Here is a 12,929-nt window from a genome sequence, read left to right as displayed (position 1 = left end):
CCCTCCCCTCCCTCCACCCCAGCTTTATTGCTACCAAATTAATGAGGAACATGTTGGTGCTTGAAGTCAGAGGCGCTATCAGCAGCTCTCTGCCTTCCCCCAGCTTCCCAAACGCCTCCAAAGGATGGCTGGCAGCTCTGCCAGGGTGAGGGTGCAGGGCTGGCACCGGCGCCCTCCGCCCCCACAGCATCCTCTGCTGGGATCTAAGGGCTTCTGGGCCTCTGAACTGAAACCAAAGCCCAGCTCAGCCCTGACCTCTTGCAGGACTTGAGCTGTGTCCCACTGTGGTCTGAGGGAGCTGGCTCTGCTTCTGCCTGAGCCACCAAATCGTGCTCCAGGTGGCAGTGGGGGATGCAGCAATGCCCTGCTGTGCCATGTGGCATCACAGGGATGTGAGGAAACGGTGCCATGGGTCAGAGGAGCAAGGGAGGACTCTCCAGCAGCACTGCCTGTGCAGGAGCTCAGCTCAGTGCTTGCTTGGGGGGCACTTCTGAGGCCCCCAAACTGCTCCTTCCCCCAGGAGGCACCTTGGTGTAGTTTCTTGGTGGGTGAGGAGGTGCAGGATCAGGCCCAGGCCCAGGCCCATCCCCATGGGATGACTCAGGAATTAGTTGGGTCCTTGCTGGGCCTGTTGTCACCATGGCAGTTTGGGGTGCTCTTTGGGGGTGGCACCGTGGCTGATGTCCTTCTGCTGGCCTCATCCCTGTGCTGAAACAAGCATGAAGGTCTCTGGGCTCTGCATCCCCCTCCAAAGTGCTGCCTGAGTTGGCCTGTGCCAGCCCAAGGGGTTCACTTGCCTCTCCTTAGAGTGGAAATGTGGGAGCTTGTCCATGGAGTGCCAAGAGGGGATGCAGGCAATGCCCTCTTGGCACCTTCTTGGGGCCAGGCTCTGCTCAGCAGTGCCCAGGGACAGCCCCGGGGGCCGCGGGTACAAAGTGACCCACAGGAGGGGCCCTGCGAGCTCAGGAGACACTTCTGCACTGGGAGGGTGGCCGAGCACTGCCGCAGGTGCCCGGGGAGCTGGGGGAGTCTCCATCCCTGCAGAGACTCAAAAGCCACCTGGACACATCCTGGGCAGCCGGCTCTGGGTGGCCCTGATGGAGCAGGGGCTGGGCCAGGTGACCTCCAGAGGTGCCTCCAGCCTCCCCCAGCCCCACATCCACTTCTAGAGCACCTGGGCAGTGTGCAGGGGCTCAGCAGGGCAAGTGGCACAGTGGCACATTGCTCCTCCCTGGGCACAGTGAAGGTGCTGATGCCACAAGGTCCAAGTGCCAGCAGGACCCCTTTGGAACCTGTAGGTGTTCAGGTCTCCCCAGTCCTTGTGCACCCTGGGGGTCTCACCAGTCGTGGAACCACTGAGGCTGGAAAGGAATTCTGTGTGTCAAGTCCAACCCTCATCCCTGCACTGTCAAGGCCACCCCTCACACATGTCCCCAAATCTGAATGTCCTTTAAATTCCCCCAGGGACAGTGACTCCACCACTGCCCTGGGAAGCCTGTGCCAGTGCCAGACAACCCTTTCCAAGATTTTTTGGAGCCCAGAGGAGTTTCCACAGGCCCCTCTGCAGTTAGTGGGTAGTGGATGCAGTGGGTCCCTTCCAGCCTGGTCTGAGCCCCTTTCTCTGGGTCCATCATTGCTTCCTGCCAGGGATGGAGGGAGGGTCCTTCCTGTCCCTGTTTTCCCCAGGCTACCTGATGGAGCCACCAGGGACTCTGTTCAGTTGTGGGTGACACCAGCCCTGACCAGTGCTGAGCAGCCAAGAACTGGTCACCCCAGCCCCAAGCCCAGTGGCTGCACCCTCCTGGAGAGTTGGGAAGGGGAGGTTCAGGGCTGGCAGTGCCATCGGGGGTGCTGAGGCTGCCTTGGCATGGTGGGTGCTCCCAGGGGGGCTGCAGGGTCTGGGGGAGCTGCAAGCCCCACTGCAGGCCTGCCTGAATTGTGGGGATTGCACTGCTGAGGTTTGGAGTAGAGTGCAGACCAGGCAAGGATTCTGGAGTATGAGTTTGCTGGGAACTGTGGGATTCCTGGCTCTCCTTGGCTGCAGGCAGCTGTGTTTGAGAATGGGACCCCTGGGCTGTCCCAGTTCAGTGGCTCAGGAGTCCCTGTGAAGGTGCCCAGCCTCAGGGAGGGCTCAGGGAGGGCTGTGGGGCCTGGGACCCTTCCCTGCCTTCTGCTTCCCCCAGGGCTGATGTTCTTGACTGGGGGAACAGTACATGAGCATCCCAACCCACGGGTACCACTTGGGGAGCTGGTGCTGGTGAGCAGCTGGGCAGTCTGGGGTTCTCCTTCTGCATCCAGCGTGGTCACCCATACAGTGAGTGCCTGTGCCCCCACAGCCAGAGCCTGATGGGGTCTCCCAGCAAGTCCCCGAACTTGTGCTTTGTCCCCTTGTGTTCCTGCTGGCTTGGCATGCCCAGGGCTCCCCTCAGCGTGTGCCCGAACTGACGGGTCCTGCCCGGGCACCGCTGCTCCCAGCAGGATGCCCACACCTGGGCAGGGGCCCCCAGCCCCTGCCTGCCCCCCGGGACCCCGCCGTGTCCCTGCCTGTGCTCTGGCTGTCCCCGCTGCCAGCAGGAGCTGTCCCTCTGCCCGCCGGGGTCAGTGCTGGGCTGCAGGGAGCCCCTGCAGAGGGTCCGTGCCGTGTTTGCTCCGCGGGGCTGTCCCTGCAGGGAGGGGCAGGGACGCGTGCCCTGGGCACAGGGATGTGCCGGGTGTCACGCTCGGCCCTTCACCCTGCGCAGGGCCGGTGAAAGAGCCTCTGTCCAGCCGCCGCTGCTGGGCCAGCTCGGCCCAGCCTGGCTGTGGATGGCAGCGCAGGGTTTGCTGCCCCGGGCCCCATGGCAGGGCTGGGGAGGGCAGGACCGTGCCAGGTTACCTTGGCATGGAGATGAGCAGCCGAGCTCTCCTGCCCCGCCGGGCGTGCGCAGGGAAGATCCCGGCGGGAGTGCCCGGCCCGGGATGAGTCAGGGGTTTGCGGGGCCGGGGGCGATGGGGGCGGCACCGGCACCCGGGGGACACGCCCGGGAGGGCAGCCCCGCTCCCAGCTCCCATCCCATCCCATCCCGTGCCGGCTGCGGCAGCAGTGCACATCCATCCATCCTTCCATCCTTCCTTCCATCCGTCACCGCGCGGGGCGTGGGAAGAGGCGGCTCTGCAGAAGGCGCTGCCTCGGCCGCAGCGCCAGCCCGGCGGGATGAGCCGTGCCGGGCTGAGCCGAGCCGGGCAGAGCCGCGCCGGAGCCATGGGCAGCTGGCACCCAGGTAGGGCATCCCGGGGCACTGCGCGATGCTCGGCCCCGCTGCTGCTGCCGCTGCTGCCCCGGGTTCAGCCAGCGGCGGCTGCCTGGGGAGCGCTGGGGAGGATGGGGAGGATGCGGCTCCTGGAGCCCGGGGGCGATGGGGGCGCTTGGACTTGATCTTAGAGGTCTTTCCCAAACTTGGTTCTAGGATTCTATGACGGGGCACCTTTAAAGCTCGGGACACTGCAGATCTCTGCCCCTGCCAGTCCCCCGTGAGGGGATCAGGGTTCAGTCTCCAAGAGCAGGGGATCCCCAGTGTTTCTAATCCCCCCCTTCACCACAAACAGCTCATATGATCCTCTGGCCCTGCTGCAGAGCAGCACAGGAGAACTCTCAGGCTGCACTGCGGAGTTGTTTGGGGATTTGCGAGTCCCGTGCCAGGGGGGTGAGGTCCCAGGGGTGGCACTAGGGCCTGGGGGTGGCACTGGGGCTCAGGGTGCTGTGTGCTGTCGGGGCTTTGGGGCTGCTTTCCTTGTTTGCTGTTTCCGTGGAGGATTCCCAGGACTCCCCGCCGGGCTCCCTCAGGTTTGCAGGATGGCTGCAAGGCACTGCCTGTGCCCCTGTGCCCCTGTGCCCAGCTCAGCCCTGCCCGGTCAGGGTGCTGGGTGCCACAGCCCCGGGGAGCATCTCCGTTCTGCCTGGGGCTGGCAGGTGCCTGGTCCCTGCCCCGTGCCCTGCAGCCACTGCCATCCCCGCAGGGTACCCCCATGTCCGTGTGTCTCTGTGGCAGCATCTGTCCCCAGTGTGACCCCACAATGTGATGGGGCTTTGCTGCCACCATCAGCCCCACTCGGCAGGGGTGGGGGAGGAGGTCACTGGGTTGTCACCCACCCCTGTGCTCCCCACCCGAGCTGGAGCCCCTTTTAGGCACTCAGCAGGGGCTGCTGCCTGCCTGGGACCGAGGGGCTCCGGAGGTGAAGCCTCGCGGATGGGCAGAGCCTCCGCAGGGAGCAAGGGGCGTTTGGGGCAGCCCGGGAGCAAAGGGGGATGCTCAGCCCTGGAGAGCAGCGCGGGAGCTGGGAGTGACTGGGCAGGGAGGGGGAGCAGCCTGCAGGGAGGGGAAGGGAAGGCTCTGCCAGAGGAGCGCTGCAGTGGCTGGAGCTGGGAGATGCTGGGAAAGTGCTGGGGCAAAGCAGCTGGGAAATCCACACTCCAGCTTGAAGGGGAAGGAGGAGGAAAACACCAAGGGGAGGAGGAGCAGGCAGGGAGATGATGGGAGGAGATTCCAGGCATGACAAGCAGCTCTGCCTGTGATCCTGCTGAGGCTTCCTTTGCAGTCACTGTTCCCACGTGCCTGTTCCGGTAGCCTGGAGCTCCATCCGGCTTCAGCCCTGTCCCCTGAGGGAGCATCCCCCGGCCCTGGGCTCCAGCTGCAGCTGCATCGAGCCAGCCCTTGATGGAAACTGGCTTTGTGCTGAAAACTCGCCCTTGCTGAAAACCAGGCATGGTGCACCAGGGCCTGTGGGTGCCAGGAGGAGCCCTTTGGCCACTGCCTGCACAGGGCAGGCTCTGGGGGTTTGTGCCCACTGCCTCCAACAGCCTCAGCACGGGATTTGCTCCAGTGGGACAGGCATGGGCAAGGCTGAGTGCTGGGAGGGCTGGTGCCCACAGGGGTGAGGTCCTGCTTCTGCTGTAGGAAGTATTTAGGAAGAAATAACTTTAGAACTCCATCGAGTTCACTGTAGTTGTGTAACCTCTTTTACAGGTTAGTAACAGCAGATATTTCAGTGGAATTGTCCCTTTGGCACCACTCTGGGACCTGTGTCCTTTCTGAACCCATGGTCTCCACTCTGGGGTCTCTGCTGGGACAGCAGGAGCTGAGTTTGCACAGGGAAGGTGCTTGGGATGGGCAGGGTTCCATGGCTGCTGCTCCCTGTCTGCGCTGTGCTGCCCTCTCCCATCAGGGACAGTTCCTGCCCATGGCACAGAGCTGCTCCCAGGGCAACATCTCCCTCTGTAGTTCTTGAGGGCCATGGGGAGGCCATGGGATAAAAGAGGGACAGGGGGCTGGGACAGGTTTCACCATGAGTGTGCTCAGGTCCCTGCAGAGCCTGCAGGTGCCCCCAGGGTGCTGAGCACCCCCAGATGGGCACAGAGGGTGCTGGTGCTCATGTGGGCCTTGGTGTCCCTCTCCCACAGCCCTGGGTGCAGGTGAGTGCAGGTGACCAGGCTGCCATGGAGGGTGGCAGTGTCCCCCAGCAGGCGCCACTGTCCCCAGGGGCTTGGTGCTGCCAGGCTGGGGCTGACCCTGGGCTGCAGCAGCACTGGGGTGAGTGGCAGTGCTGGAGGAGCCCCGGCCTTCCCACTCAGCCCCAGGGTGGGCTGGGAGCAGCTCCTGAATGCAGCCCTTGTGGCTGTGCCCGGGAGCGTGGCAGTGCCAGCGTGGTCCCTCCGTCAGGGCTGTGCAGCTGCAGGGCTCAGCTGCAGCGGGGCCGTGCCTGCAGCCACTGGCCCTGCCAGCCTGGCTCCCTCCAACAGCTCCTGGCCCCCAGCAATGACCCTGTGTAGGGAGCAGAGCCTCCCCAGCACGGCTGCAAGGCCAGAGACTGAGGGATTCCCTGCCTGGGAGCAGGGACATGGTCCCTGGGGATTTGCTGGGCTCCCTTAGCAGAGCTCTGCCACCCTGGCACTGCTGTGCCATGCTCTCACTGGCTTCAGCTGGAAGGCACTCCATGGGATCAGGTTCCTGGCGCACCATCAGAAGATGGGAACTGGAGCTCAAGATGCAGAAGTGAGATGGGATGAATTCCCAGCTTACTACACTTAAAAAACCCCTCATTTCCTCAGGAATTACTGCAGGGGAAAAGTAGTTTGGAAGAAAGTTTAGAAACGTCAAGTGAAAAACTCAGCATGTATTTGGCCCAAAGTGATGCATTGTCATTTTAGAGATTTGTGTTGATTAAAAATTCACACACTGAGATCCAAGCAGAAGTGCTTGGGAATGATCCACACAGGGACCAGGGCTTGGAGCGAGCAACTGCTTGAATTTGCAGTGGAAAAAAGCAGCTCTGTTTCCTCTGTGAAAAAAACAAACCAGCAGTGACCTCTGGAAGCTCCTGGTGGCCTTGGCCGAGCGGTGGGGTCTGTCAGGAGGAGCTGATGCTGCTCAGGGCGGGTTGTCTGGCCTGTCATGGCCAGGAGAACATGGCTGTGGCACAAGGGGGTGACATCCTGGGATCTGGCTGTGGCTGAGGCCCCTTGGTGAGCACCCAGCAGCGCAGGCACGGGAGGGGAACGTTCCCGGGATCTCCTGGCTGCGAATCCGGCGGAAGGCGTAGGCTTGACTCCCTGTCTTCTCCATCACCTCCTCTCCGTTCCCTCCACCCCCAGAGCCAGTTTTAGTCATTTTCCTGGGAAGGTTTCACATCTTCCCACGGCTGAGGACACCTGAAGGGCAGCAGTGGGACAGGAGCTGTGGTGTGGGATGGGTTTCTTTGTGAGTCTCAGTGACACTGAGCTGAGCCTGAGCTGTGCAGTGGATCCAGATCCACCAGGGATGGGGCACCCAGAGGGTCCTGGGCAGGCTGGAGGAGCTCAGGTGAACCTCATGGAGCTCAGCCAGGCCAAGGGCAAGGTCCTGCACCCGGGTCAGGGCAGCACCAGCACAGGCTGGGGCTGGCTGGGTGGGGAGCAGCCCTGGGAGAAGGACTTGGGGGTGCTGCTGGTGACAAACTGGATGTGACCTGGCCATGGGCACTGGCAGCCCAGAAACCAACCCTGCCCTGGGCTGATCCCACAGCGTGGGCAGAGGTGAGGGGAGGATTCTGCCCCTCTGCCCACCCAGGTGAGACCCCACCTGCAGAGCTGCCCCAGCCCTGGGGACCCAACATCAGCAGGATGTGGAGCTGCTGCAGTGAGTCCAGAGAGGCCACAGAGATGCTCCAAGGGCTGGAGCCCCTCTGCTCTGGGACAGGCTGGAAGAGCTGAGGGTGCTCACCTGGAGGAGAGGAGGCTCCAGGGCAACCTTGGAGCTCCTTCCAGTGCCTAAAGGGGCTCCAGGAGAGCTGGAGAGGGACTTGGGACACAGGATGGAGGGGACAGGACAAGGGGGAATGGCTTCCCACTGCCAGAGGGTAGGGTTAGATGGGATATTGGGAAGATTTTCCCTGTGAGGGTGCCGAGGCCCTGGGACAGGGTGCCCAGAGCAGCTGTGGCTGCCCCTGGATCTCTGGAAGTGTCCAAGGCCAGGTTGGGCAGGGTTTGGAGCAACCTGGGATAGTGGAAGGTCTCCCTGCCCAGGGCAGGGTTTGGAATTGGAACAGGATCTGCAGGCATTACTCAGGGCTGCTGGTGTGGCTGCTCCGTGGGCAGGGTGGGTGATGTGACCACAGGGTCACAGATGCTCCAACTGAGCCACCTTGTGCATCCACAGCCCTTGGACTCAGGTGGGGATGATCCCAGCAGGTGCTGCACAGCTGGACATGGCCTGGTGGGGAGCTGGCAGGGCCTGAGCAGCCTGAGTGGAGAGTGGGTGATGGTCCAAAGGGTGCTCCATGACCTGTGGAGTGTGGACCCTCTCAGGACACCTTGCTAGCCCATGCTCTGTTGGCATAAAATGTTTCAAAACCATAAAGGTTCCAAAACCACACTGCTGAGCATCCCGGCATGGAAAGTGCCTTCCCCTCCCTGTTCCTGGCCCTGGGTTTGTTTTTCAGGCAGCTGGGGTTGGAGGCAGGAATCCACAGGGTCCCAGGCTGGTCGTGGGAACCCAGCGTGCTGCTGCTGCTGCTGGGGTGGCCGGAGGGGAGCAAAGCAGCCAGCCCGGATGCGAGCTGTGCACTGTCCGTGTCTGCCATTTCCTGTTTCACTACAGCCCTTCCCTGACTCACAGCCTGCCTTTGCCTCCCACTCCTAGAAAACAGCAAGGGAAGGTTCCAGCCGGTGCAGGGGTGTGGGAGCAGGGGGTCAGAGCAGCTCTGCACGACCAGGTGCATCCCTGTCCATGGTGGATCCCTGTCACTGATGTCCCTCCCCACTGCTGGCTCTTGTCCTCCAGCTCAGAGTTTGAAATCCTGGTGTCCTGTGCTGCTGCCACCAGCCCTTTGGAAAGCCAGCACTTGGCACAGACAGGGATCTGGGCTCTGGCAGTGGATCTGTGCAGGGACAGGGATCTGGGATCTGGCAGTGGATCTGGGCATGGACAGGGATCTGGGATCTGGCAGTGGATTTGTGCAAGGACAGGGATCTGGGATCTGGCAGTGGATCTGTGAGTGGACAAGGATTGGGCACTGGCAGTGGATCTGTGCAAGGACAGGGATCTGGGATCTGGCAGTGGATTTGTGCAAGGACAGGGATCTGGGATCTGGCAGTGGATCTGTGCAGGGACAGAGATCTGGGCTCTGGCAGTGGATCTGAGTGGACAGGGATTGGGCTCTGGCAGTGGATCTGTGCAGGGACAGGGATCTGGGATCTGTCAGTGGATCTGAGTGGACAGGGATCTGGGATCTGTCAGTGGATCTGAGTGGACAGGGATCTGGGATCTGGCAGTGGATCTGTGCAGGGACAGGGATTGGGATCTGGCAGTGGATCTGAGTGGACAGGGATCTGGGATCTGGCAGTGGATCTGTGCAGGGACAGGGACAGTGGTCTGGCAGTGGATCTGTGCAGGGACAGGGATTGGGATCTGGCCGTGGATCTGTGCAGGGACAGGGATTATTGGGCTCTGGCAGTGGATCTGTGCATGGACAGGGACAGTGGTCTGGCAGTGGATCTGTGCAGGGACAGGGATCTGGGATCTGTCAGTGGATCTGAGTGGACAGGGATCTGGGATCTGGCAGTGGATCTGTGCAGGGACAGGGATTGGGATCTGGCAGTGGATCTGAGTGGACAGGGATCTGGGATCTGGCAGTGGATCTGTGCAGGGACAGGGACAGTGGTCTGGCAGTGGATCTGTGCAGGGACAGGGATTGGGATCTGGCAGTGGATCTGTGCATGGACAGGGACAGTGGTCTGGCAGTGGATCTGTGCAGGGACAGGGATTATTGGGCTCTGGCAGTGGATCCGTGTGAGGCAGAGATGGGCACATCCCAAGCCTGTCCCAGCCTTCCCCGAGCAGCCAGGGCATCCCAGCCGGCTGCCCGGGCAGCATCCCCCAGCCCCGGGTGACACCTGCTGTCTCTCTCCGGTGGCGGTGACAGCGCGGTGACCGGCGGTCATGACAACGGAGACAGGCCCGGGCTCTGAGGTGAGGAACGCGCAGGAGGACGCTCCGCAGCAGCAGCTGGAGGCGGCCGCCCAGGGCCCCACGGCCGCGCCCAGCCCCGCCGGCCGCGACACCGACGCCAATGAGAAGCTCGGGGCACAGCCGGACACCCGAAACATGGAGCCGGTGAGTGGGTGTCGGCCGGGGAACGTGAGAAGGGACGGGCAGGAGCAGCACGGGAGAGGCCGTGGCACCGCTCGCTGCTGGCCGTGGTGCCGTGAGGCGGGCCCGGCCCTCGGGGGCAGCCCCAGAGGAGCCCCCGAGGCGGGGCCGGCCGGGCTGTGCCGCTGCCCCCGCTGCCCGCACGGCTCCTGCAGGCAGGACGGGCCGCGGATGATGGTGAGGCCGATGGTGTGCCAGCGCTGGGAACGGCCCTGCTGGCCCGCCATGGCTGTGGGCAGCGGTGCCGTGTCCCCACTGAGCTCCCCGGGCCTGGCTGGGAGCCCCGGCTGCAGCCGCTGTTGGCTGTGGGGCTGTGGGGAGCGGAGCTGCTGCCCTGGTGGTCGAGCAGGGAGATTTGGTTGCTGAACTGACCCCCGGTGTCCGTTTTCCAGGAGCTGGGCTATGCTGGCAGTGTGGGTTGGTGGAACTGGCCTTGGCTGGGCACTGTCCATCAGCAGCTACCCCGCTCTGCTGTGCAGAGCCTTCCCCCTCTGCCCATGTGTCCCTCGGCAGGGCTGCCAGGTCACCCTCTGTGTGTCCCTGCTCCAGGGCACAGACATGGAGGACAAGGACTACAGCGAGACCGACGGGCTCTCTGACAAAACAACTCCCAGCAAGACCCAGAAGTCACCCCAGAAAACCACCAAGAAAGTGAAGAGTGCCCTGTGCAGGGTGACCCTGCTCGATGCGTCCGAATATGAGTGCGAGGTGGAGGTGAGTCCCAGATTTGGGGGCCTGTGCGGGCACCAAGGAGGGGACACTGCTGGGACCCTGCCCAGTCCAGAGAGTCCTGAAGGACAGGACTCTTCCTAGGACAGCTTTGTAGTACCTCTATCCTAGGGAAAAACACATACAGAAATAGCTATTTAAGTTGAAATTTCAAAATTAGTTAAAAGTCTGGAAAGAAAGACCCTTGCAGGGGATATCAGCCCAGTGAAACCAAATTTGGTAGCTACTCATAAGAGAAAACAGTGTCTAAGTCAGAAGCTTAATGGCTGGGGATAGAGCTCTGCCTGGCAGTTCAGGCACCTGGCAGTGGCTGCAGGATGGGACAGCAGGGACACACACCTGGCAGTGGCTGCAGGATGGGACAGGGAGGACATACACCTGACAGTGGCTGCAGGGTGGGACAGAGGGGACACACACCTGACAGTGGCTGCAGGGTGGGACAGAGGAGACACACACCTGGCAGTGGCTGCAGGATGGGACAGGGGGGACACACACCTGACAGTGGCTGCAGGGTGGGACAGAGGGGACACACACCTGGTAGTGGCTGCACCAAGGGTGCTCTCCATCACTCCACATGCTCCTGGCTCCTGGTGGCTCTTGTTATGCAGAGCTTGGGGATCCAGCCACCAGGAGCCCATCCCTGCAGCCCTGGGATGTCCCCACACTGGTGCCCCATCTCTGCAGCCCTGGGACAGCCTTTGGCACCGCTTTAGGGACACACAGGTGATCCTGGGGCTGCAAGGCTGGGATGTGCTGGAGCCCATGCTGGGTGAGAGGATGTTCTGATGGTCACCTGGAAGGTGTCCAGGAGTCCAAGGGACCAGCTGACATCAGCCTGTCCATGTCTCTGACAGAAACACGCCCGAGGCCAGGTGCTCTTTGACATGGTGTGCGAGCACCTCAACCTCCTGGAGAAGGACTACTTTGGCCTCACCTTCTGTGATTCAGACAGCCAGAAGGTGAGCATGGGAGGTCCCTCTGCAGCCCCCCCATCCAAGGTGGGGACCCCCCTGACCTGCTGTCTCCTCATTGCAGAACTGGCTGGACCCCTCCAAGGAGATCAAGAAGCAGATCCGCAGTAAGTGCCTGGGGAGGGTCCATCCTCCTCAGCCCATGGGGCTCCTGGATGGCTCAGTGTGGCTGTCCTGTGGCCGGTCACCTCCCCTCCTGCCCTGGAGGGTACCTTTGGCAGCTGGCCTGGGGACAGGGACACTGTTGCTCATTCAGCTGTTTGTTATCCACCTCTTTTCTACTCATGAGAGGCGAGGGGACAAAGGACTCTGTTCCATGGAGAGCTGTCTGACACTTGGTGCCACTCTGGGCACCACCTGCCCCGTGCAGGGGAGACAGGGATGGTGGGGAGAGTGGGGGTCATTGCTGGGTCCTGGGGTGCATTTGCCATGGTATTACCTTGGGATGGCAGAAGAGCTGTTGCCCAAGGTGTCACCTTCTGGGACACAGGAGGCTTTTGCTGGGACACTGAGCTTGTGGCTCCCGCAGTTGTGATGCTTTGCTGTCCTCAGCTCTCTGGGAAGGATTCCCCAAAAGCTGTGCTGGAGTCCCAAGGGCTGTGCCCCTGGCAGCCTCTAGAGCCCCCTTTTCCCTGCCCTGTGCAAGGCTTGGAGGGAGCAGCAGGATCCTCAGTGGACACACGGATGCTCCTGTGCCCTGTGTGCAGCCCCTTGGGTGCTGTCCTGAACTGCTCTCTCCCCTCCCCAGGCGGGCCCTGGAACTTTGCCTTCACTGTGAAGTTCTACCCTCCAGACCCTGCCCAGCTCACAGAGGACATCACCAGGTGAGGACAATGGGCCTCCTTCCCAGGGAGTCCCAGCCTGCTGTGGGGTGCACAAGTCTCCTTCCTGGAGAGCCCCAGCCTGCCCTGGGGGGCACCAGATTGGTTCCTGGGTGCCCTGGCCCGCTCTGACCGCCTGCCCCTCCTGCAGATACTACCTGTGCCTGCAGCTCCGTGCCGACATCATCACGGGCCGCCTGCCCTGCTCCTTTGTCACCCACGCCCTGCTGGGCTCCTACGCCGTGCAGGCCGAGCTGGGGGACCACGACACCGAGGAGCACGTGGGCAACTACGTCAGCGAGCTGCGCTTCGCCCCCAACCAGACGCGGGAGCTGGAGGAGCGCATCATGGAGCTGCACAAGACCTACCGGTGAGCCCCGGCAGGGGACAGCACAGACAGGACAGCTGCCCCACGGCCCTGGGCTGCCCAGCCACGTGTCCCCCTCTGTGTCTCCCTGCAGGGGAATGACCCCCGGGGAAGCAGAAATCCATTTCCTGGAGAATGCCAAGAAGCTCTCCATGTATGGGGTGGACCTGCACCACGCTAAGGTACGGGGTTGGGGGCTGCCAGAGCGCTGCCCCTTCCCAGCCTGCTCCTGCCCACCTTCCTCCTGCAGGGAAGGCTCCTGGGTGGCACCAGAGAAGCTCCAGAGATCAGACTCTACCAGCCTGGGGTTCACTGTTCCCCCTGCCAGCCAGGCCTGCAGCATTCTGCAGGAGGGATGTGGCACTGCTGGCCAGGCTGG

At 62.5% G+C, this 12,929-nt stretch overlaps 1 protein-coding gene across 17 annotated transcripts in view; it reads left to right on the top strand.

Annotated features, from left to right (window-relative positions):
• EPB41L1 (erythrocyte membrane protein band 4.1 like 1) overlaps positions 1–12,929 on the top strand; it is a 66,221-nt gene that overhangs the window by 29,067 nt on the left and 24,225 nt on the right. For 16 of the 17 annotated variants that reach the window (XM_066561566.1, XM_066561555.1, XM_066561569.1 and 13 more), the window contains exons 3-9: positions 9,436–9,626; positions 10,212–10,376; positions 11,246–11,350; positions 11,427–11,469; positions 12,111–12,186; positions 12,335–12,553; positions 12,645–12,732. In XM_066561566.1, coding sequence (XP_066417663.1) covers positions 9,453–9,626; positions 10,212–10,376; positions 11,246–11,350; positions 11,427–11,469; positions 12,111–12,186; positions 12,335–12,553; positions 12,645–12,732 — 870 coding nt within the window. In that variant the 5' untranslated portion in view covers positions 9,436–9,452. Of the gene's footprint in view, positions 1–3,136; positions 3,261–9,435; positions 9,627–10,211; positions 10,377–11,245; positions 11,351–11,426; positions 11,470–12,110; positions 12,187–12,334; positions 12,554–12,644; positions 12,733–12,929 lie in introns of those variants that run through there. The other variant, XM_066561553.1, reaches the window with a different exon arrangement.

Source organism: Molothrus aeneus, chromosome 17 (assembly GCF_037042795.1).
Source record: "Molothrus aeneus isolate 106 chromosome 17, BPBGC_Maene_1.0, whole genome shotgun sequence".
Classification (NCBI taxonomy): Eukaryota; Metazoa; Chordata; class Aves; order Passeriformes; family Icteridae; genus Molothrus; species Molothrus aeneus.
This window is presented reverse-complemented; position numbering and strand designations above follow the sequence as displayed.